Source organism: Schistocerca piceifrons, chromosome 2 (assembly GCF_021461385.2).
Source record: "Schistocerca piceifrons isolate TAMUIC-IGC-003096 chromosome 2, iqSchPice1.1, whole genome shotgun sequence".
Lineage (NCBI taxonomy): Eukaryota > Metazoa > Arthropoda > Insecta > Orthoptera > Acrididae > Schistocerca > Schistocerca piceifrons.
In genome coordinates this window covers 795,533,545-795,559,297 of record NC_060139.1, presented here as the reverse complement: position 1 = coordinate 795,559,297, position 25,753 = coordinate 795,533,545, and the positions used below count along the sequence as shown (strand labels likewise).

The following is a 25,753-nucleotide window of genomic DNA, read 5'->3' as shown; positions in this document are numbered from 1 at the left end:
GTATTTAGACAGTTCTGAGCATCTGCTGGTTTTTCCACTTCCCTTCAGGTGTGTTATGTCTGTATTCATTGTACCAACACAGGAGAAAACTTATACAGTTATAAACTTCCAAACTGTTATGAATGCCATACACCTACATTTTTATTTTAAAGGCAACTGTATGTTTTGCAGTGGAGGGTACATGACATTACAATTTTCCCTTGCCCAGAAGTTTCATTCACAAATGCTGGGCAAAAAAAGAGTGCCACCCTGTACAAAGTAGATTTTTGTTTTGTTTTATCACCGTGATGATTGCTTGATATACAAATGGCAGGGTTGTACTATGTCAATTGTTGGAACATGCATCCTTGAATTTAACAGCAAGTGCCTCCATGAAACACAACTCCTTTCTTGTAGCAACAGCCATTGAACTTGGTTTGTATCTTCATGAGTCTCCTATGCTAGCAAAATAACTGATGATAGCTGAAGCAGAGATTACACAAAATGCAGACTGGCAATAGCAAGTGAAGTATTTGTGTAAAAGAGAAATTTGACAGTATCAAATATAAATTTAAATGTTTGTACGTCTTTTCTGAAGGCGTTTGGCTGGGGTGTAGCCTTGTGAGGAACTGAAGCATGGACAATAAAACAGTTCAGCCAGGAGGAGAATCAAGATTTTTAAAAGTGGTGCTACAGAAGAATGCTGAAGATGTGTAGAGCAATTAACTAATGAGGACACACTGAATTGAACTGAGATGAAATTAAATTTATGGCACAATGTAACAAAAAGAAGGAGTCAGTTGATAGTACACATCCTGAAGGCCCTCAAAGACTCGTCAATGTAATGAAGCAGAGAAGTGTGGGTAGTAAAAACTGTAGAAGCAGACCAAAGTTAGAATAAAGTAAGCAGGTTCGAATGGATGAACGTTATGTAGAGATGAAGAGATTTGCACACGATAGACCATTGTGGAGAGCTGCATCTAGCCAGTCTTCGGACTGAAGACTACAATAATACCTAAACAAATTTTTAATTAAATGTGAACTATTCCATACCTTGGCCATTAGTCTAACCTGGTACAGTTACCATACTGACAAGAAACTGTCAAGAATCAATTGAACAATGATTTTATAATATATTTCCTCACTATTTCTTTAGCATTCTTCCACTGATTCTCAGTCTGCTATTGGCCTTTGCTATAACTACTTAGAGATGACAGTTCAACATTAAAATATTTGAGGTACATAACACCAGATATTTTAGTCATGACTTTTCAGTGACAGGCTGCCAATGGTGTAACTAAAGAATAACGGATACTTCTGTCCATTTACATACAATATGTTAAGTATCCCTGAAAGCAGATATTGCAATGGAAGTAGACGAAATGGTGTGGCAACAAAGTGGAAATGTGTGGAAACCAGCAGGGTGTATGTGGCATGTACAATGTGGAATGACAGAGGTGTTTATCTGTCAGCAGCAGTAAATCAGAGAGGCCAGTGCTTACATGCCAAGCATTGTTGTGGAGCTCAGCAACAGCCGGCTGCACCAGCCGCATGCTGAGTTTATTCCCATCTACGTATCTATGAAGTTTGGGGACCTTCTGTTCCCACAGACTGACCTTGTGAGATTTCTATTCCTCTCTCACAGGGTTCTGTTCGCTGTTGTTATTGAGCCGCCACCAGACCGTGAAGTACCCATGCCAACAGTCTGGAGTAGCAGAGTTGCCACACCTGTGCAGATACTTAAAATATGTTACAACTGTTTAATCAGAGTCCCAGCTGAAAGTCCTAATATAAGCATCAATCAATTCTCTGCAGGTTGACGGGCATTTTGTTACATCTTTCTGATGCAACTTCTTTGCTCACAACAGCATCATCTGCAAATATCAACCTGGAGATTTTGACTTCATTCAAAGCATCATTATATAATACAACAAACCACTGACATCTTCAATGACAAAATGCTGCCTTTCTATACTAATAAAATTTCTGTAAGTATTTCCCAGGTTATGAACAAAGTTCCTTTAGCATCTTATCGAGAGCAACATATACTGTGTTTTGTCTGCTATGAATTCTTCAGTCCAAAGCTGCTCCGATATCCTGTACATTCACACTTTATTCCCAGGGTCGTAATTTTGAAATGAAAATAATGGAACACAGCATCAATTTGGGACCATTACTTGATCCATTAGGTATCTCATAAATGAATAAATTGAGGGGCCTGCAGTACCTATGTTGATCCCAACAAAGCAGTTTTTTGGTTTCCAGCGAAGTCATAAGCATGAGCATAAAATGCTTTCTTTTTTTATCTATTTATCTGAGTCCAACACATTATAATCTAAAACTACATTACAATATTAAATACAGGGAATATCAAACTTTATGGGGCGAATGTTCAGCAGCCAGAACAGCACAGTCATTCCCTGCAAGCAAGTCTTTATGTCACAGGGTTCACTCAATTACTGCAAATCAACATCCATTTAAGAGTCCCACCTTGCCCACCATTCACAAAATTCATCATCATCACTGGTACCACATTCTTCAAATTACTCTTGCACCTTGTCACCCACTCTCAACCTGTTGAGGGTCTTCCAGTTCCCATACTGGAGGTGGCAGCCTGATAGTAACTTCACTTTTGCAGTCCATAATCCTCCAGGAGACTTTGTTCTCCACAGTCCATTTCAGCAGGCTTCTACTGAAGTTGGAACTGGTGCGTTTGTAAGTACGAAGTTTTTTCTGGATATCAATCATGCCAGATAAGCATCAGTTCTGATCAATGGATGACTTGGATCTGTTTCTTGCTTCTTCCTTTCATTCTCTGTTGCTACTTGTCTTCTTACATCTGGAGGTGCTACCCCCAAGAGTGAAAAGATCTTATTGATTGGTGTTGGTCTTAGGCCCCTGGTGACTATATAAACTGAGTCTCATGAAGGGCCACTGATGCAGCTCTTCATGATATGGCTCTTCTTGGTTAGCATGTGCAGAGTCCTTGGTTGGCATGTGTTTACTCAAAGACACACAGCAAGTGCTGATATGTGGGGGATGGTGGGTTGCACCCCCAATTGGGTGTTCGTCAGTTTGTAGATAAGACTGTTCCTGCTGCACACTTTCTGCATGGTGTCCACACAGTGTTGTTAGTAGGTCAAGACACGATCCAACTTTTAACTCTTGGCATTGGAGGTGTACACAGTGATTTAGACAGTGTCCTTTCCAGATGACATTCAGCTTTCTTCTTGCCTCCTTATTGTGTGTGCACACACTTAAAAAAGAGAGAGAGAGAGAGAGAGAGAGAGAGAGAGAGAGAGAGAGAGAGAGAGAGAGAGTTTTATCCGGATTTGATTCAAGTGGTTGGCATCATAGTAGACAGCAACTTCTTTGAGGGCAGATGTTAGCTTGGATTCTCCATCCTCAAATGTTGATTGCTGGGCAGCAAAAGCTGTGTCCTCTGCATAAGTGAAGAATCAGGTGCCAGTGTTCTAATGGCTGATCAATGTTATATAGATTATACACTACTGGCCATTAAAATTGCTACACCAATAAAAATGCAGATGATAAACGGGTATTCATTGGACAAATATATTATACTAGAACTGACGTGGGATTACATTTTCACGCAATTTGGGTGCATAGATCCTGAGAAATCAGTACCCAGAACAACCATCTCTGGCCATAATAACGGCCTTTGTACGCCTGGGCATTGAGTCAAACAGAGCTTGGATGGTGTGTATAGGTACAGCTGCCCATGCAGCTTCAACATGATACCACAGTTCATCAAGAGTAGTGACTGGTGTATTGTGATGAGCCAGTTGCTTGGCCATCATTGACCAGACGTTTTCAATTGGTGAGAGATCTGGAGAATGTGCTGGCCAGGGCAGCAGTTGAACATTTTCTGTATCCAGAAAGGCCTGTACAGCACCTGCAACATGCGGTCGTGCATTATCCAGCTGAAATGTAGGGTTTCGCAGGGATCGAATGAAGGGTAGAGCCACAGGTCGTAACACATCTGAAATGTAACGTCCACTGTTCAAAGTGCCATCAATGTGAACAAGAGGTGACCGAGATGTGTAACCAATGGCATCCCATACCATCACGCCGAGTGATACGCCACTATGGCGATGACGAATACACACTTCCAATGTGCGTTCATCACGATGTCGCCAAACACGGGTGCGACCATCATGGTGCTGTAAACAGAACCTGGATTCATCCGAAAAAAATTATGTTTTGCCATTCGTGCACCCAGGTCTGTCGTTGAGTACACCATCGCAGGCGCTCCTGTCTGTGATGCAGCGTCAAGGGTAACGCAGCCTCGGTCTCCGAGCTGATAGTCCATGCTGCTGCAAACTTCGTCAAACTGTTCGTGCAGATGGTTGTTGTCTTGCAAGCGTCTCCATCTGTTGACTCAGGGATCAGACGTGGCCGCACAGTCCGTTACAGCCATTCGGATAAGATGCCTGTCATCTTGACTGCTAGCGATACGAGGCCGTTGGGATCCAGCACGGGGTTCCTTATTACCCTCCTGAACCCACCAATTCCATATTCTGCTAACAGTCACTGGATCTTGACCAACGCGAGCAGCAATGTCGCGATACGATAAACCACAATCGCGATAGGCTACAATCAGACCTTTATCAAAGTTGGGAACATGATGGTACGCATTTCTCCTCAATACACGAGGCATCACAACAATGTTTCACCAGGCAACGCCAGTCAACTGTCATTTGTGCATGAGAAATCGGTTGGCAACTTTCCCCATGTCAGGACGTTGTAGGTGTCGCCACCGGCGCCAACCTTGTGTGAATGCTCTGCAAAGCTAATCATTTGCATATCACAGCATCTTCTTCCTGTCGGTTAAATTTCACGTCTGTAGCATGTCATCTTCGTGGTGTAGCAATTTTAATGGCCAGTAGTGTATAGTATTGGAGCCAACACATTCCCAAGGGAAGAACATTTTTCCGCATTCTGCTTAAACTATCTCTGTCACTTACAGTGACAAAAAAAAATTAAAAAAAAAAAAAAAAAAGAAAAAGAAAAATCATCTGTTCTGCAGCAAACACTGAATAAACTGCGTTAGTCAGTAGTCCTTAGTTGTTGTGTACCACTTAGACGTAAACTATCTGGACAAACCCTACTTCAAAGTTTTGTGGACTGGCTTAAATGATGATTCTAAGAAAATACTATGTACTATGACCCCCCCCCCCCTCCCCCCCACATTTAAACAATCATAAGCAGTTGTAAGATTGGTAAAGGCTTTCTTTTATACCCTTCCTCGATTTTCTGGGCTAAGCAGCATATGGCTAGTACATGACTTTCCCTATCTGAAACCTGACTGTTCTTTACTGATCTTCCTGCTGACAGACAAATTCGATTCAAAACTATTCTCCCTAGAACTTGAAATAGATGGAATAGATGGCGCAGAAGTGATACTGGTCTGAAGTTCTTGGGGTTATTCAGTTCTTTGCCTGCCATGACTTTTTCCTTGTGCCAGATCCTTGGGATTATCATTCTAGCAACACAACTGCACATCATGTTCAGGATACAATTGATAGTTACAGGGCCAAAGTTCTTTATCTGCTTTCATCTCATGTCATTCAAGCCCGCAGCTTTGTTACTTTTTCATCCTACGAACAGCAGTTTTCATTTCTTCCTCTGTGAATGGAGTGCCAAGATGATCATTCTCCACTTCACATCAACTGAGTTTTATTATGTTTGTTCTTTTTGTGGCTCCGTCATTCAACAGCACTTGGTGTGCTATCTGGTCAGGGGTGACCTTGCTCAGAGCTGAGAGTGAAACTGCAGCATCACGTTCAAGGTTTCTCAACAATTTCCAGGCTTGTCGACTACATTTCATTCACTGTTGATTGATTGTTGATTCAGAACAGCAGCTAGTGAAATATTTATCAAGGAAGATTGCCAAAGGGCAAAGCTATTTTATTTTATTTTCACTACCAGTTTCGGCATTTCAGTATGTTATCTCCAGGCCCCATACTGGAGCCATCGGTGTTTGGATATCGTGAATTCATTATTCAAGTGCTTCCTTTGAACACTTGCTGTCAAGTCTTTGAAGGAAGCATCTGAATAACGAATTCACGATGTCCAGACATTGATGGCTCCAGTATGCCAATATCGATACATCTCAATAACTATATGCGAAGTGCATATGGGGTCTGAAGTGGCATACTGAAATGTTGAAACTGGTAGCCAAAATAAAATAACTTCTCAATATGTATGGCTTTTTGGTCATCTTTCTTGATAAATAACTAAGTTTCATGTCCAATCTCTGGAGAAGACTATGCCATTTTCCTGTTCGTGATGTTGATATGGCTTGGATAAGTTGTTCTCCTGCATGTTCTGGCTCTTCAGAGATTGGGTCATTTCTGATGAACTGTTCACACCCCTTAAAGAGCACTTTTGAGTCTTTATCAAGTCCACTTATGTACACTGTTCCACAGCCTCCTGCAATTTGATTACAAGAGCTGCTCTTCACTAGCTCCACAAAACCTCCATAATTATCTCGATCAGGACTGATTTTTACGACTTCTTCTTCCAAGTTCTGAGGAAACTGATCCCAGCTGAGTTTTTTAAGTTGAGCTGTCTCCTGAATGCAACTTTTTCTGGTTTAACAACAACTTCTACAGTACATATAGGAGCTCTGTGTTGTGCTCTTGAGAATGGTTCTACAATATATTTCTTGATTCGATGAGCGATATGTTCGGAGGCAAAAATATTACCCCTCCTCCATTGTCCACTGTTAATGGAATGGGGCAACCTTAGGTCCACACATTTCATATCTGCATCTATCAGTGCCCAGATTTGTGAAAATTGCACTCTCATATCACTGATTAGGTGTCTCTAAGGCAAGTTTACTCCACTCACCCTCAGTCAAGAGTTGTTTGGTCCTCTGTAAGTTTCCTGGACCATTAATATATCACAGTTAAGATTCATGCAAATGTCAGACAGTAGTGCCAGTAGTGCTTCCTTCTCTGCTGAAATCCCCTCAATATTAATGGAGATATTAGTTTTGGCATTGACAAATGTTGTTTTATGTGCACCATTCTATAATTATGCTACTAACAGATGTCAGCATAATATGTCAACAGGTACACAACCCCATCCAGTTAACTTTCTCGAAAACAAGAGCAGGGTTGCCACAAGTTTCCCCCAGTGGAAGTCCTTGATATTTCCCTGATTTTCAGGCAAGTTTTAGCATTTTCCCCAGTCAAATTCTGACACCTCAAGAGTAAGTTAAGACGTATCTGTCTTTGGAGCTACGGTACAAGAAACAATAGTGCAAATGGGGGGGGGGGGGGGGGGGGGACCTAGCAAGCAGATGGCATTTCCTGATGTGTGAGCAAAAATCTTACATGCTAACACCAACATCTTTTGTAATGAACTGTTTGTTGTAGGTGGAGAAAGCAAGCCAAGCCAATGTTTCATTAAGACCACTATTTTATTTTATTTCAATAAAATGAAACACATTTGGTGACAAAAATAAGCATTTCTTGCAAGACAGATTTAAAATACCTCCACTGATTTCAGAAATAGCCTCAGGAAAAAGAAAGCCTCTTGAAAGAAGTGTATAAGGTGGGGAAGAATTGTGTAAACCAACACTGTAAGCGACCACCAATAAAATGTTGGTTCTGCTATGTTCGTTATTGTTGGTTATTACCCACTGTGTTATATCTATTGTTTTACAGGTATTTTGTAGCTTTTCTTTTGAGAAATATATGAGTACACAGCGTATAAACTGCCAGCAACTGACACAATTTTCGTGTTCTAATTGTCCATACTTTCTAACATATAAACTACTCTTTCAAGTGCCAAAATGTACTAGAACCAATAAAAAGTCCATAAAAAGCCACACTGTACAACGTACTTGCAGTGAGACAGTCAGAATTCCTTAAATCCACCACCCATGGCTTCTGGCCTGCCGAGTATCAACGCAGTCCTGGGTCCGTGGATAAACTATGAAAATCCACTGCATTATGCCACATACAAACAGATCCAGCCTGCAGGCAGATCAGTAAGATTAGAACCAATGGGCAGGGCCAGCATATTAGTGGGAAATGAATGGCTTCAGACCAGCAGGCCGGATCCATTACAGATATCAGCAGAAACAGCCTGAGGTCATGGCCCATCGTGGAAGTCCACTTGTGTGGCCAGCTATTCACATGCCACAGACAGCATGCTGATGAAATGAGGCCACAGTGATCAATCCATGCAACCGATAACTTGTTCAAATACTCTGAGAATCAGTAATAATGAGGACAACTAGAACCTCACCGTGAAGATGATTGCTGAGTCACAGACAGGCACACAGTCATTGGCCAGTTCACATTTGGTGCATTTTATAGCATACACTGCTGTGCAGTTAACATATCAAAACTGTTTTGACTGTCAAGGGAAAGATATAGTTCTTTTTCATCCTCAAGATAATACGTCAGATATATGTTTGTCCATGACAAGGTTGACAACTAAACACCACACGCAAGACTATTGCCGCCTGTTATGACCTGCAACAAGGAGTGCAGAGCTGCCTCATGTTTCTCTTTTTCATGTGCTGATGATACAAGCCAAAGCTGCAGAAAAAAAATTAATAAAATGAGAAGACACCAGGAATCATCAACTGCTGAAGTTTATTGGATGTTTTTTTAGTAAATGCTCCCCAATTTCAGGAAACTGTGACAAGCGTAAATGAGATCTGAAAGCTAAATTCCGGTTATTTCTGAATCTAAACCTATACTCTGCAAATGGCACAGTCCATATCAATTCAGGCTGGCTAGGGAAAAATCTTACCTTCATAATCTCATATATTATTGAATTTAGCATTTGTTAAAATGAAGGAGTAAGTAAGGAACACGTATTCTTTGTTTTCTCCAAAAAAATTTCTGCTCCGATATACAGCCATCCAAAGAAGACCTTGCGTATACCATTTTGAAGATGTGAATTTTGGAAAAAATTTTAAAATGCTGTATCTCTGGAACAGTTCTAGATATTTTGTTGGTTTCTTTATTTGAAAGATAATTGCTTTATGATTACAAAGAAATCCTCCATTTGGACTTCTGTCAAAGTTTTTTTACTATAGCGTTCTGAACTTTTTTAATAACTTATTGAATTTTTTTTCAGAAATGCCAATCCATAAAATTTTGATTTTTTTATCTGTTGATTAGTACCATATAGTTCTACATTCCCTCAAAAGGAGAGCTTCCACTTTTATGTCAAACTGGTTTTATAAACAACTGAAATTTTTGCCATACGTAAAACCTGTTTTATTACAACATTATCACATAACAGGCTCATAAAAATCAAAACCTAGCCTTATTTAACATAATTTTAGCTTTGAAAGATGAGTAAGAGACTCATTTTTAAGCATTTTAAATTGTTCCAAAATGTATGTGAAAGGTACAAAGACTTAAAGGTTTCAATTTATACAACTTCCATGCACTCTGTTTTGTACTGAAATTAGCCAGTCAATGAACTAAAAATGTGTTCCACTGCTTCAGTATCTTCCTTTGATACACAGTGATGCCTTCCTGTTGAACCAATAGGAACAGGAGCTCTTACAATCTTCAAAACATCGTGAACAGGAAGTGAGCACTGATGGCATTGTTGCTGTCCTTCAGCTGGAAACCTATATCCACCAGCTGGTCCATGTGGTAGCACAAAGTTCACTACAATCCCGTTAAACTCATAACTGATGTCTATAATCTCTGCAATCCACCAGTCATAGTCATACACACAACACCACAAACATCCCCCTTCTCAGGTTGTGAATGTAAATACTATCCTGTTGTTTCTGAGGTGTTGGCCGAATGAACAAAATTTCTTCTTCCTTGTTCTTTAAAGTGTGTGCAACATGAGTTCGCCCATTCCTTTGAGTCGAAAAATGTGTCTTCTGAATTCCTTTCACAGGAGTAGTTTGTTTGGACCATTTTTCTTTTTTCTGCTCATGGAATTCAATTTCCTCTTTGGACAAAAGAATGAGGGCTGTGGATGTGTAAGATTTCACGGCTCTTGTAAAACCCTCAGGATTCTGAATCACAGCTTTATTTGGTGTGGAAAGATTATGTTTTGTAGCATGGTGCTTCAGCAGGTCTCTTACGCCATCACAAGGCCCCTTCCCATGACCAGTAGCACTGTATAACCAGTCAGTTGGCACAAGCAACTTACACAATTCAAACAGCTGGAAACAATGTTTAAAATGACTAGGAGCACCAACAGAAATAATGATGATCTTCTGTGCCCCTGTTTTTAGTTGAAGAATTTTGCACGCTGCTAGCAAACCATGTGCTGAGTCGTGTCCTGTGTCATCATATAACTGCAACACTTGTGGTCTTATTTTGAAAATATGTCACTCCTGTAAAAATTGAAACCTGGTAATTACTCCAGTGATACCCTTGTACTTCTTGTGGGAGAATTACAGGCCAGTTATTAGCAAAATCACGGTGAAGCACTAAACATAATTCTTCAGCCTGTACACACCCTTTCACTTCTGCAATGTGGTGTTGTTGCAATTTCTTCAGATGCTGGTGTGTTACTGCTTTCACTGACCATTTACCAAGTTTATCAATGCAACTGTCAAAGGCAACAGTCTTCTTAATTAGATTATTTTCCTCCCATGTCGCATATGTGATTTCTGCTGAGTTATCTTCTATGACTTCCAGGCCAAGTGTCTGTCAAGACAGTCCTCCCTTTCCAGGGCAGTCACCACATTCTTGAAACAAACTCCAGTAAGTTCTTCAAAGTTACCAACAAAGTTCAAAATTAACACGGTACACACATAAACAGACACCTCTAGGTGGGTGTGGAGCTACCCAGTAAGGTCGTAGTGCATAAAATTTTGATCTTCCAATATGTGAAATTGTATAGTTGCTCCTATAAATTGCAAAAGTTTCTTTACTACTGTGAGTCATGTACCTATTCACTTTCACAACTTTTGGCACTCTGGCGAGAACAGTTCCATTTATCTTCCAAATAAAATGACTGCACTATTTGAACTTGAGCTGCTTCTACAGGATGGCCGTAATAGGGATCTGGTCTTCCAAAGAATCCTTTTACAGGTCTCACATTTCTTGATTTGTCTACCATGTACTTTGATACTGATGGAACATGGTTCAGAATTGTTTTCCTTGAAAATGTCTCTGGAATAATAGTTAAAACTTGCACCTTTTCACTACTCAATATTCAACAGATGAATTGATATTCGTGAAAAATCCCTGGCAGGGGGTGCAAGAGTGCTTTGGTTCATTTTATTCTGAAGATTGAATTTCTATGGACTAAGCTGTAAAAAATAAAACCTGTCCAAATTAAAACTGGAAGCTCTCCTTTACACAGACTATAGTACTACATGGTACTAATCAAAAGAAAAAGAAATCGAACTTTTCTGGCTTGGGATTTTTGGAAAAAAAACAAAGAGAAAGAAAGAAATTCTGCAATTTATAAAAAAAAATCAAATGTGACATTAAAAGAACTTTGACAGATATGTCCAAATGGAAGATACCATCGTAATCATAAAGCAATTATCTTTCGATTAAAAAAACTCTTAACAAAATATCTAGAACCATTACAGATACAGCATTTAAAAACTTTTTCCGAAATTCACATCTTCAAAATGGTGTTCGCAGTGTCACCTTTGGAGGCTTGTAACTCGAGGCAGGAATTTTTTTGGGGAAAACAAAAAAATACGTGTTTCTAACTTACTCCTGAATTTTAACATATGCTAAATTCAATAACATCCGAGACTATGATGGTAACCCCCCTGCCTGAAGTGATATGGATTACACCAAACCATTGTGACCTGAATGATAAAGGGCATGTCCCACCATACCAGTTATAGGGTACCTTCCCAAATGAGCAGCTGGACTATGCCAAGGACACGTCGAAATTACCTTTATAGTCACAGGCTTCTTCCGTTTCTTCAAACACACTTTCTACTCTCTTGAAGAGTTTACTAGCCACTGCTAGACCATTTATGGTCACTCATCTCCCTCTAAATCCAGCAATGCTTCTTCTAAATACTTCTCAAGCTGATTTATAAACAATTTTGCTAAATTGTTGTAGAAATACTATCCTAGCTTTATTAATATGTAACTATTATTTATTTATGTACCACACTTAATAAAGTATCACACAGAAAGAAAAAAAAATCACAACACCAAGGAGGAGTTGTGCAACACAAACAAAAGTTGGTATCATGTTTCTACATCTGAAACATGATGTCTATTCAAATTTTGCACCAGTTGTATAAGCATGGCACTAGTAGCACCACTACGAGGATGCAAATCATGTTTGCTTTAAATACATACTGTAATGGCTGTGAACTTCTTTTACCTTTGAGACCGGACGTGGTGAGTTGATGTTAGTCAAGAATGCCTTAAGGTGACAAAGATGCACTTATCAACACCCCAGATGTCATTATCAACATCTCACTTGAGTTTGAACACAGTCACGTAATAGGACTATGGGAAGCTGGATGTTCCTCCTGCGATATTGCAGAAAGACTTGGCAAGAATATAGTCACTGTACATGATTGTTACAGCTGTGGCCAAAAGAATGTATAGTTTGCAAGAAGCATCGGCTCCATGTGGCCATGTGGCACTGCTGAGAGGGAAGATCATCTTGTTTGGCATATGGCTCTGACACACCGTACTGCATCTGCAGCAACAATCTGAGCAGCAGTTGGCATCATAGTGACACAATGAACAGTTACAAATTGTTACTTTGAGGACAGTTCCAAGCCAGATGCTCTGTAGTGCGCATTTCGCTGTCTTCAACCCACCGCCATTTGCACCTTCAGTGATGTCAAGCGAGACTTCACAGGAGAACTGAGTGGATATCTGTTGTGTTTTCTAATAAAAGCTTATTCTGCCACAGTGCAAGTGATGGCTGCGTGTTGGTTAGGAGACTGCCAGATGAAGATCTGCAACCAACATGTCGGCATGCTAGACACCATGGACCTACACCTGGAATTATGGTCTGAAGTTTGATTTCGCATGACAGCAGGACCACTGTTGTGGTTATCCCATGCATCTTGACTACAAAGCACATCTAACTGGTGATTCGACCTGTTGTGCTGCCATTCACAAACAGCGTTCCAGAGGGGCTCGTCCACATACCGCTGTTGTAACCCGACATACTCTACAGTGACATGTTGCCTTGGCTTGCTAGACTGCCAGCTGTTTCCAACTGAGCACATACAGGACATCATCAGATGACAACTCCAGTGTCATCCACAAACAGCCTTAACCGTCCCTGTGTTGGCCAACTAAGTGCTGCAGCATGTATGGAGCTCCATCTCACAAACTGACATCTGACACCTGTACAACAAAATGCTTGTATGTTTTCATGCCTGCATTTAACATTCTGGTGGTTACACAGGTTATTAATGTACCAGCATTTCACATTTCCAATGGCTTATCTCGCACTTACACTAACCTATGATCTTGCAATATTAATCGCTTAAATATGTTACCTAGACAAATATGTTCCTGAAATGTCATTTTCTACATTAATTATTTTTTGGTATTGCATTTCTTTCCCATCAGCGTATTAAGTCAACTTACAAAAATTGACTTTTCATAACAGCGTTTTTAATGTCACTCAAAACACTTGCACTTACTTACCTTATTGTAATGAACAGTTTCTCTGCAGAAGAAGTATCAAATCAGAAATTTTTGTCCTTTCTCATAGTATCTGATACTAGTTGCTCCAAAATGTGGAAACTGTATGGACTCATTTTGTAGAATTTATGTAATATGTGTTCGTGTTGGGGGAGAGCACAAGAAACCACCGCTAAACTATATTTGATACTCACAGCATTGTACAGGTGCACCTAGTACATCCTTTTCTTTTTCAGTTTCTTGAGCTTTAAATAGTGATGCGCTAGAATAACATTCTCTTCAGAAGAGGTGATGATTGCAAATGGAACTGAAACAGAAACGTGATCCGTGCTGTCTGTTTTGCTTGTTGTATGGCAAGACACATCAGGTACCATATCACATATCATGTCATCTCAGTGGGAACTCGAGTGTTGACCACAAGTGTCACGTGACCTTTACTCAATGTGTAATATCGCAGTTATACTGTCTCAGTGTGGGAGGACCGAAAAGATTTTATATTTCTCATAACAGTATGTTGTAGGCAACAGAACAATAAAACAGGAATCATCATGGAAAGAAACGAAAGTCATTCCACAGTTTAGTAAGGATCAGAGAACTGACAGGCGGCACAGGTTAATGCCATAATTCTACAATTACAGAAAGTCTTCCATGCAGTTCCTCACTGCTCCTTGTTAAACAAAATAATATGTGTTTACAAAATGTCAGAGCAGATAAGGGACTGCAGTAAAGAGTCAACAGTATTCCGTACACAGTTTTCGATGAGGAGACAAATAGAAGTGAATTTTCCTCAGGCAGACACTTCTGTTCACAATATAAAGGTGACCAATTTATTTTGACCAGCCCAAATACCTTTTTTTCCAGCAGCAAAATAAAAAATGCATCAAGAAAATATTGTTTAGTTACCAGGGGAACATTAAATGGTATGATTGCCTTTATTGTAACTTGTTTCTCAAGAAGATACAAATAGTAGAACATATTTTTCTTAAAAGTAACCTATATTCTTTATTTGGTGATCCACTTCTCCACAAGACATGTTCAAAAACATGTCATCTATTCAAGTATTCATTACATTCTACTTAATAAGAAACAGAAATGGTGATCTTTAATACCAGTTTGCTGCAAGTAAGCACAAAAAGCATAAGCATTCTGGCAGTGCTTCGCCCAGAACACGAGGAAGGACTTGTGAGAGAAAGTTGGCATATGCAGTGTTTTTACATCAATATAGATAAAATGAGGGCCAATGACCAATAACTGTACTATGAAGCATCCCACACTTGACAAAATTCACATTCTTCATATTTACCTGCCTTTGGATTGAGAAAGAGCATTCATTAGTATGATGGGGAAAGAAAAGAAAAGAAAAAACACACACACACACACACACACACACACACACACACACACACAGCAGAGTAGTAGTTCTAGTAGGTGGAGGTTTCCTCGGGGAGGGTAGGTATACCTGAGCATGTGGGATACTTGAGTCACTCGTGTTTTCTCATCTGTAGGACAAGTTATTTTTCCATAGGGGGTAGTCACAGATTTGTTTTCATTAACATTTTAAAGGGGAAAAATCATCAGCTGGTTTGGAACAAGACAGAAGTTGTAGTGCCTGTTCATTGCTTTTGACATCTCTGCAGTAAATAATTTGGCAAATGATTTCCAATTTTTGCTTAGCACTTTTTTTAGGTTTAGCCAAAAGAAAATTAGTGGCAGAAATCACAGCAGTTTGAACTTTATTTTTGTGATATAACAATTTGAATTGATTGGAATACACTCTTTCAAATTCTGAAGGTGACAGGGGTAAAATACAGGGAGCAAAGGCTATTTACAGTTTGTACAGAAACCAGATGGCAGTTATAAGAGTCGAGGGGCATGAAAAGGAAGCACAGGTTGGGAAGGGAGTGAGACGGGGTTGTAGCCTCTCCCCAATGTTATTCAAACTGTATATTGAGTAAGCAGTAAAGGAAACAAAAGAAAAATTCAGAGTAGGAATTAAAATCCATGGAGAAGAAATAAAAACTTTGAGGTTCGCCGATGACATTGTAATTCTGTCAGACAGAGCAAAGGACCCGGAAGAGCAGGTTAATGGAATGGACAGTGTCTTGAAAGGAGGACATAAGATTAACATCAACAAAAGTAAAATGAGAATAATGGAATGTAGTCAAATTAAATTGGGTGATGCTGCGGGCATTAGATTAGGAAATGAGACGCTTTAAATAGTAAATGAGTTTTGCTATTTGGGGAGCAAAATAACTGATGATGGTCGAAGTAGAGAGGATATAAAATGTAGACTGGCAATGGCAAGGAAAGCGTTTCTGAAGAAGAGAAATTTGTTGACATCGAGTATAGATTTACGTGTCAGGAAGTCATTTCTGAAAGTATTTGTATGGAGTGTAGCCCTGTATGAAAGTGAAACATGGACGGTAAATAGTTTGGACAAGAAGAGAATAGAAGCTTTTGAAATGTGGTGCTACAGAAGAATGCTGAAGATTAGATGGGTAGATCACATAACTAATGAGGAAGTATTGAATAGGATTGGAGAGAAGAGGAGTTTGTGGCACAAGTTGACTAGAAGAAGGGATCAATTGGTAGGGCATATTCTGAGGCATCAAGGGATCACCAATTTAGTATTGTAGGACAGCGTGGAGGGTAAAAATCGTAGAGGAAGACCAACAGATGAATACACTAAACAGATTCAGAAGGATGTTGGTTGCAGCAGGTACTGGGGGATGAAGAACTTTGCACAGGATAGAGTAGCATGGAGAGCTGCATCAAACCAGTCTCTGGACTGAAGACCACAAAACAACAACAACAATTTGAAGAATTGCATTATAACCTATAAATATCCACTTGAACAAAAATGGTTGATATAGGGATACTTGTGACACTCAAGTTGGGAAAAACTGAGCCATGGCTCAACTACCACAATGCGAAAATTACATTCACAGGTACATTATGTAGACAGGAAGTTTTTTAACATAAACAGTTTTAACTATTACAAAAACATGTCTATAAAAGCCTTTAGGCAATTACAAATTATTTAATAGCATAATGTGTTTGTAGGTAAACTTTATATGCTAGCTTTCATGAGCGTGAATACTTGCAAAGGCTTTCAAGTTAAGCGATATTTTCGCTTTGTATGAAAATATTCTCACTGATGATGTATTTCTGAACTCATTTGTACCTGATAGGGCACTGACAATCACATGTCCCTGTGGAATGTACTGGGGCTTCTTCAGGCAATCAAAAAGATACCAAGCAAACTGTAGCTGATGTGAGTGGGCTTAGACCTACTGTTACCTTAAGTCCTACACTGAAGATCTATCTAGAGCCCTCGACAAGTGAAGCATTTAGAAGTCTCTTGTGGAAATTGTAGACAAAAATAAAAACAGTGAAAGTTGAAGGAAAAACTTTGGCTTGAACAGAAAAAAAAAATCAAAGCCACACTTTTACCTCTTCTTATTTTACCAATAACCAATCTTTGATACCTGGCTTCCTGTCCACATCATCACCTTCACTGTCACTCTGATAAGTCTGTGCTATGGACAGGTTCACACTTTTTGTTGAATAATTGTCATAATTCATCAGTCTGAGTCCTTCCCAAGACAGGCTAATGGAAATAAGATTCCAAGAGCTGCTATTACAGAAATACTCCAACTCCAACAGGTGATACTGTAAGAAAGGGGCTGTGCATTGAGGAGAAGTAAGCAAATAAAATTGGACATGAGAAGACTGGTGGGAAGACAACTAATTGCTAAAGACTGCATAGTGCTCCTCCTGATTGTTAACTGCTCCAGTTTCTTTTCTCTTCTTTAGTTCACAGAATTTTCTAGTACTACTTTTATTAGTTTGAGTGGAGTAGTAATAACTGAAGCTATATTATGATGAGTTTATTTGATGTGTCTATTACTGTTAACCAGCTACTTCAATAATCACGATGACAACCTGAGAAATGACACAGATTTTCTGGTAAATTATGTAATACCAGAAGAAGAAAAAGATGCCTGCTACGCAGATACAGAAATAAAAAAGGTTTTCAGTCGCTGCTATTTGCAGATTATGGAATCACAAATAGCTCTCCCTTATATGATGGAAAATAGCTGAGTATGTTGATTTCTTTTTAGATTCACTATCTCTTTCTATTTTACTATTGCTGTTTCCCTTGCAGTAATTTTCTGAAATAATATGACTTTCATCTAAGTGACATTAGAAGATGTTATGTTGTCAATAATGCTGAACACAAAACTGATTTCTCACACAATGACAGCTGCATGCTCAATATATGTGGCTTGCAATGGATGTTGGAAATCACCCTTCATCCTGCACTGCCATCATCTTTGCCCATAAAAGCTATGTTTATTGTAATTGAAAGATCTCGCACTGTGAACAAGTACATCTAAGATTCATATGATCATCAAATAATTCTTAACACATCATTTTTACTTAATAAGAAACTAAAAGTGTAATAAGTAAATACGCATACAATAACTGAATTTTCTGACCTCTGAGGAGAAATGATATCAGATCAAATAATTTCCATTGCATACATAATTCAAACAATATTTTTCTCCATGAGGTAACAAACAATATTATAAATGAATGTTCACATTTACAATGCAGAATTGGAAGCATACTGAGTGTAACATGAATTGTTCTGGCCTAGTTAATCACATACACCTGAGAATGAAAACACAGTATAGGTAATTAATTTAATTCAGGCATTTATAAGTGACTTTATAGCCAACGAATTATAGACAACATTCCACAACTGGTTATTAGGGAGGGAACCATCAATTAAAATGAAACATGGTACACATACTAGCGTATTATACACACAGAAAAAAAATAAATGCAAAACATTCTTTCTTTTATTACATAGTTTAATTGCATTAGCTTTCACTTCAATGGCACAAAGGACATTTGTACGTAGTCTAATAAGATATTTTACAGAGGTCACAAATAGACAAGCCCACCACAACAGTGTAAGATTTCATTCATACTTCTCTAAACACACAAAGCAAAACCAGACCGTGAAACTACCAAAAAAGCTTCCATCTCTCAAATATAGTCCCTGAGTTGTGGCACAAACGAATGTCTAAGACTGCTGACCCAAGCAGAGCAGTTACTGCATAATGTAATTCCCTGGCAGATTAAAGCTGTGTGCCAGACAGAGACTCAAACTCAGGACCTTTGCCTTTTGCGGGCAAGTACTCTACCACCTTGAGCTACCCAAGCATGACTCACGACCCATCCTCACAGCTTCAATTCAGCCAGTACCTGGTCTCCTACCTCCCAAACTTCACAGAATCTCTTCTCCAAACCATCCTGGAAACTGCATAATGTAATGTTCAATTAAATCCACACCTACTTACATACTCCACAAGTTCCCATACTGTGTGTAGTGGAAGGTATCCTGCACAACTACTAGTCATTTCCTTTCCTGTTCCAACTGCAAACAGAGCAAGGGAAAAATAACACTCTATGCGTCAGTACAAGCCCTAGTTTCTTTTCGTAGTCCTTACACAAAATGTATGTTGGCAGCAGTACAATCATTCTGTAGTCACCTTGAAATTCCTGTTCTCTGAATTTCCTTAACAGTGTTCCTCAAAAAGAATGTACCTTCCTCCTGGCAAGCATCTCCGCAATACTAGCATGTTGTCTGAATCTACATGTAACAAATCTAGCAGCCCGTCTCTGAAAACACTCAAGCAGTATTACCAAAGTCAACATTCACCTTGTTTACCATACTACTCAGATGCTTATTCCATTTTCCACCACTTTTCAACATTACATCCAGATATTTAAAAAATATAAATGTTTCAAGCAGGACACTATTAATGCTATAACTGACCGTTATAAGACTGTGTTTCCTACTCATCCAGGTGGTGATGACTTTTCGTTTGTGGGGCACTCTACAGCATGGTTATCAGCACCCGTACAAAATTCCCAATCTGTACACAGCCCAGTCTCACCATTTTTCCAAATGATGTCGAAATGATGAGGACAACACAAACACCCAGACCCTGAGTGGAGAAAATCCATGACCCAGCCAAGAATCGAACCTGAGACCCCATGATCCACAGACTGAAATGCTAACCACTAGACCACAAGCAGCAGACGTTACTCATCCGCATTAACTTGCATTCTTCTACGCCATTCATCACACCAAGTAGAAATTTTGTCTAAGTCATCTCGTATGCTCCTACAACCACTCAACTTCGGCATCTTCCCATACACAACAGCATTATCAGCAAACAACTCAGACTGCTGCCCGCCCTGTCCACCAGATCATTTATGTATATAGAAAATAATACCAGTCCTATCATACATTCCTAAGACACACCTGGCGACATCCTTGTGTCTGATGAACACTCACTATTGAGGACAACATACTGGGTACTATTACTTAGGGAGTCTTCGAGCCATGCACACAGGTAGGAACCTATTCCATATGCTTGTATCTTCGTTAACAGTTGGCAGTGAGGCACTGTGTCACACACTTCCATGCTAAGGAATCTGCATGTTGCTCTTCATCCACAGTTCGTGGTATAATGTGTGAGAAAAGGGGGGTCGACAGAAGCGTCCGATCCAACGCGTCGGCTTTGACCCGTGACGTAAGGGTGTTGTCGTGTGTGACGTCATGACGGCGCGGAGTTTGGTTTGAGTGTGGCTGTCTCCTGTTCTGTTTTATCTTATTTTATTTACTTTTCTGATCTGTTCGTTCTATCTCATGAGATTTTTTTTTAAATTTAAAAACACTTATTACTTATTTTAATTATCTGTTTCCTCCAATTTCTGTTTTAGTTTATTATATTTATCTTTCTGATCTGTTCGTTCTATCCCGTGAGATTTTTTTTTTAAAAGACAAAAAAACACTAATCAGCTACTGAAGCATCTTTATCTTCTATGGGTTGCAGGGGTTACGACCGCTGGGGAGGTGGGTGGGTATTCATGCATGGCTGTCTTCACTTACACGTTGTAGCTACGCAAGGCGTCTAAATCTGTTTATATTTAGTCTGCCCCCCACCCAAAACACCCCATTTCCCGCGCTTGTCCCGTTAGTGTCATTAGGCTTCTTGTGGAAAATGTGTGTGTTTGTTTTTGTTTCCGCCATATTTGTGACGTCATGGGTCAAAGCAGACGGGCGGGGTCGGACGCTTCCGTATTTCTGAAAAGGGTCATACTGACTCATGGACATAGCTTCTCAATCTCAAGGAAACTTATTATATTGAAATTCTGAATATGTTCAAGAACTCCAAAGCAAATGGAGGTTGAGGATATTGGTCTGTAATTTAGCAGGTCCATTCCTTCACCCCTCTTATATACAGGAGTCACCTGCACTTTTTACTAGTCGCTTGGGACTACGTGGTAACGGCCAAGAACAATACATTTGGTAATGGGTGTGAGATTTACTATAAATATTAACAATTGCAACTACAATTCAAAACACTGGGTAAAAGTTATGTACTGGATCCCCTCTCACATTTGGCTTCTCTACCAGTGAAATTGTTATTAGCACAACCAGATTTTTTGCTTTCACATTTGTTGGCTCCACCTTCCAACACACCTAGGCCTCAGGCTACACTACAGATTAGTCTGTCACCACAACCAAGATATTCAAGGAGCGGATGGAGGCGGGGGGTGCAATATGTAACTTCAGTCAAATCTGGGCCAATCTGTAAAGCATACTGATAAGAGTCATCATACAGAGCCACACTACAGAACAGCAGAATGAAGTGCTAAATAGGTCATTTTTCAAGGTTTGTTGTGTAATACATCCACCCATCAACAACAATGTGACAGTTGCCACTGCTTTTAAATACATTATTAAAAGGACTTTTGAAAAATAGGCATGAGAAACAAATTAAACAAACAATATGTGGGAGTTTCTTTGCATTCCTTTCAAAAAGCGTAATGTTTGTCTATAGTTCCAAGTTTCACATAACTTGACTCCGATCCTGATTGACAATATTATTCTCACATGTACGTAACACAAACTATTCCAAATGTTTTACAAACTATTCATTAAGTTGTTACCACTCATCTACTGCAACAACATAAAAAGAGAATAGGTACACATTTAAGAACGTCATTCACGATACAAATGTAAGGCAGTTCCGGCATAAAGATTTGCGTTCCTACTTGATATGGAGGATCCATTCATCACAAAATAACACATGTACTGGTTGAACAAGTGTTGGCAACAAGCGCGATTATGTAAAATATGCGAAAAATACACATAACACAACTGTCAAGTTAAATCGGTTACTTATCAGCCAGCATACAGTGACATAGCAACTAAGGAAACTCTGAAAGTACGTACTGCGGTCGAAATTAGATGCTATTCGTTTCTACATCTTGAAGCTCTGAAAGAAAAGGTTGTTCTTATTTCTCTGTTGTCAATATTATTCCTACTTTTACTTTACATCGTATTCTAAAACTGTTCAACCCATCCGTAATCAATACAAAACAGCCCCTCTGACGTTTATCAACATTCGTTTAGAACTTGATCTCTGAGTACAGAGATCCACTCGCAATACGATCGAACTACATTCGAGATCGATTCACTCAAGCCATCAGCGACAAGCGCCAAATATGACTTTGTATATAATGTAGTTGTTCAAAAAATGGCTCTGAGCACTATGGGACTTAACTACTGAGGTCATCAGTCAATGTAGTTGTAGAAGTAGTTTTATTCATCCGTGGATCTCTTTTTGCAAGGATATAGGACATGTCAAAGCATTTAAAAGTTTAGGCAAATTTAAAATAAGCTAATTCGTATAAAAATACATTTACAGACTTCTAGTTGGAGACAATCATCAGATTTACTCCTGGTATACAATACTTTATTTACAAATAACTTATTAAATAATTCAACGCCACACCGTTCACTCATATCTCACTATCGGTCACTGCACACACTGGCCACATATTGTTTCATAACACTTCACTCACTACACTAACACACACACACACACACACACACACACACACACACACACACACACTGGGCCATTTTCTGTACCGCAACTTCCCATTTGCAGTCTTGAAAAACTGAGTCAGCATCCCTCTATAATGAGTGAGATGTTGAACTCAGATAGAGGAAGAGGTGTAAGTACTGTGCAATGCATAGCTTGGGGGTAAGTTCTTCTAAAAAAGGAAAAACAAAGTTAAAAAACCATCTGAAAGTGGTATGTGGAATGTTGGATGTTTTATAATCATTATTATTATTTGTATAACTTGTTTTACCTAACCCCTGCTCTATTTTATCTAAGTAATCCCTCAATGTATAAAATGTATTTCACAACAGGTAGTTTTCAGCTGCCTTTCCAAATAAGTGTATTTTTGCAATTTCTTTAATCTCTTTTGGTAATTTATTGTACAGTTTTATTCCTCGGTAGAAAATTCTGTTTTGAGTTTTATGTTTATTTTTTCTTGGTAAATGTAAGTTGAGTCTAGGCCTTGTTCCATGGCCAAAGACAGAGCTGTTTGTGCAGTAATTACAAAAGTACCTGAGCCACTTCTCCTCTTAACTCTGGCAGTGATAGATACCTGTTTTTGGTGTTGATCATAAAACTGTCAGATCGCGTTCTCTTTCTTCCTATCCTCCTTCCAGCTGCCAGTTCCCAGCCACCCTACTGCCCCCTATCTCCCTTGATCCTTATCAGTTCCTTCCTTGCTTCCTCCAACTGTCCCTGCAGGGCATAGATTTTCCTTTCCTGTTCCCCAATCAAAATTTTCCTACTGCATACTCTGCAATTCCAGGAGAGTGTCTCTTCTATTCTCCCAACATTCTTCCCACTGCATCCTTCCCTCCCCTCCTCTCCCCACTCCCCCCCACCCCAGTGAAAATACTTCCTAAAAACAAATCCGTCTACTCACTACCCTATAACAGCTCCCACATTTCTCACTCATGGTCAGTTTCGAAAGAATAACTGAGATTAAAGAATGTTTTAAATTTGTCATGGACGAGAGATTGGCTGTGTGTAAACAAAAAACCACACAAAGGTCTTATGTGCGGTTGTTGTTCTTGGTTTTGTACTAATTTAGAGGTACAATGACAGAGTAATGAATTAGTAATTACTTCACTTTTAGAGAATTTACGTTATCAAACGTGTTTGGTCAGGTTTTTAAACGTTTATAGTTAAGAAAATTTAACCTAGATCGCGTCCATCTAACTAGTAAACAATACGAAATGTGATAGTTAAATTCGATTTAGAAATGTTTAATTACACTGATGAAACTAGTAGCTGTCTTTTTTTAACGTACAACCACACAACGAAATGCAGAAACCCTCCCACTTTGTTCCAGTACAGAGAATAAATTCATGCTTTCACTGATGATGCAACAATTCTCATTCACAAATTGAGAGATAATCTTGAAGAAAGTGCGAACCAAGTTGTTAAAGGATTGTAAATAATATTACAAGTGCATATTTGTTTCTGTTACATGTGTGCAAGTTTTTTTAATGTCTTTGTTCTTTGTATTAGAGATCTGTGAAGTCTTAAAAAAAAATACAGTTTTTCTGTTGATGATCTTACGTTAAGTTCTGGCAGTTTAATAAATCTTTGCGCAATCATTTAGAGGTTGGATATCTATATATATGTATTGTCCTAACATGATAGCAGAGGCGCTGATTTGATATATAATTCAGATGTGTTTAATAGTGTCAGAATCGACTAACTCAAGCAGACGGCCTGTGACGCGATCACCTTTTTGCAGACAGTTTACGAAATTATTCGACGTGTTTGTAAGCGTAAACAGAAAATAGAGGCAAAACATCATGACAGAAGAAAAACAACAGGTTGAAAAGTTAAATAGCGAAGAAAATTGGGCTATCTGGCGTATTCTCGGAAGGCTGTCTTGGAATGTGACGCTCAGTACGATGTGATATGCGGATCTTTTGTGAAACCGGAAACAAATGTTGAAGATTATATAACGAAATTAAGTGCTTGGATGAAAGCGAATTCCTAAGTGAAGAAACGTCTTGTTTTGTCACTAGAAAGAAAACTGCTACTTCGAGTAGCTACATGTGAAACTGAAAAAGTTGTTTGGGATAAATTACACCACATTTATGATATTCAGTCTGCTGAAAATATCGACTTGTTGCGACATAAGTTTCCCAATATCGAATGGGAATGGTCATGCGGTATGCAAGGTCATTTAGCAAAATTTGACGAAGTACAAGTAAAGATTTCTATGCTAAATAAACCAATAGAGGAAGCTGATCTGTGTGCACGTTTGCTTCAGACACTGCCAATAGAATATGGCTACATTTACGTAACTTGGTATGATTTACCACAAGCTGACAAAACACTGCATAAACTACAGAAAATGTGTTTGAATTATGAGCTGCGAATTCAAGACAGAGAAAAAACAAATGTAGCTGTTGCAATGTTTTCAAGAACCAAGGGAATTGTATCTACATAGCAACGAAGCAAAATTAAATTGTGTAATGTGAAAAAGGTGCAAAATTCTATCAACCACGATGTAAAGAAATGTTTTTCATGTGGTAAAGCCGCGTACACACTGAGACTGAAACTTGTTTTCAAAACATGTTTCCGGTAGCTTGATGTGAACACCATTTGGAAACATGTTTCGAAACACAGAAACATCTATCCGTAGCAGTGTCGGTACAGATAAAAGAAAACAATGTTTCATGCTAGCTACCACTTGTCACCGCTGCACGGCGCTAGTGTGTGTGTGTGTGTGTGTCTGTGTGTGTGTGTGTCGTGAACTGTTACGTGGTGTTGTGTTTGCTGTAGTGTCGTTTTCGCTTTATTTTTCTAAAATAATGGAGTGGTCAAGGCAACAAATTGTTGATTTAATTGCCATGTACCAGGGGGAGGATTGCTTGTGGAACGTCCGGAGTAAGGAATATAAAACACTGTTAAAAAACACGAAGCACTTGCGAAAATTGGCACGGACAAGGGAAGTGTAGAGAAAAAGATACGATCGCTCGTGGTTGCTTACAGGCGCGAGAAAAGAAAAATTATTTCCAGCAGACCATCTCGTAGTGGTGCATACACTGCATATGACTCGAACTTGTTTGGGTATCGCTTTCTGCAGTTCTTGGACAATGTACATGTACTGAAGGAGACAACAGATACTGTGGAAAATGAGGTACGAAAATTATGCTTGTTTGTCTTTATTTGTAT

The 25,753-nt window shown here is 39.1% G+C and overlaps 1 protein-coding gene across 1 annotated transcript in view; it reads right to left on the bottom strand.

Annotated features, from left to right (window-relative positions):
• Window positions 1–22,072, bottom strand: part of LOC124777437 (transmembrane protein KIAA1109 homolog) — a 527,366-nt gene extending 505,294 nt beyond the window's left edge. The window contains exons 1-2 of the mRNA XM_047252842.1: window positions 21,919–22,072; window positions 13,790–13,902 (exon numbers count right to left, since the gene is read on the bottom strand). Coding sequence (XP_047108798.1) covers window positions 13,790–13,794 — 5 coding nt within the window. The 5' untranslated portion in view covers window positions 13,795–13,902; window positions 21,919–22,072. The remainder of the gene's footprint in view (window positions 1–13,789; window positions 13,903–21,918) is intronic.
• Between the last annotated feature and the right edge of the window lie 3,681 nt (window positions 22,073–25,753).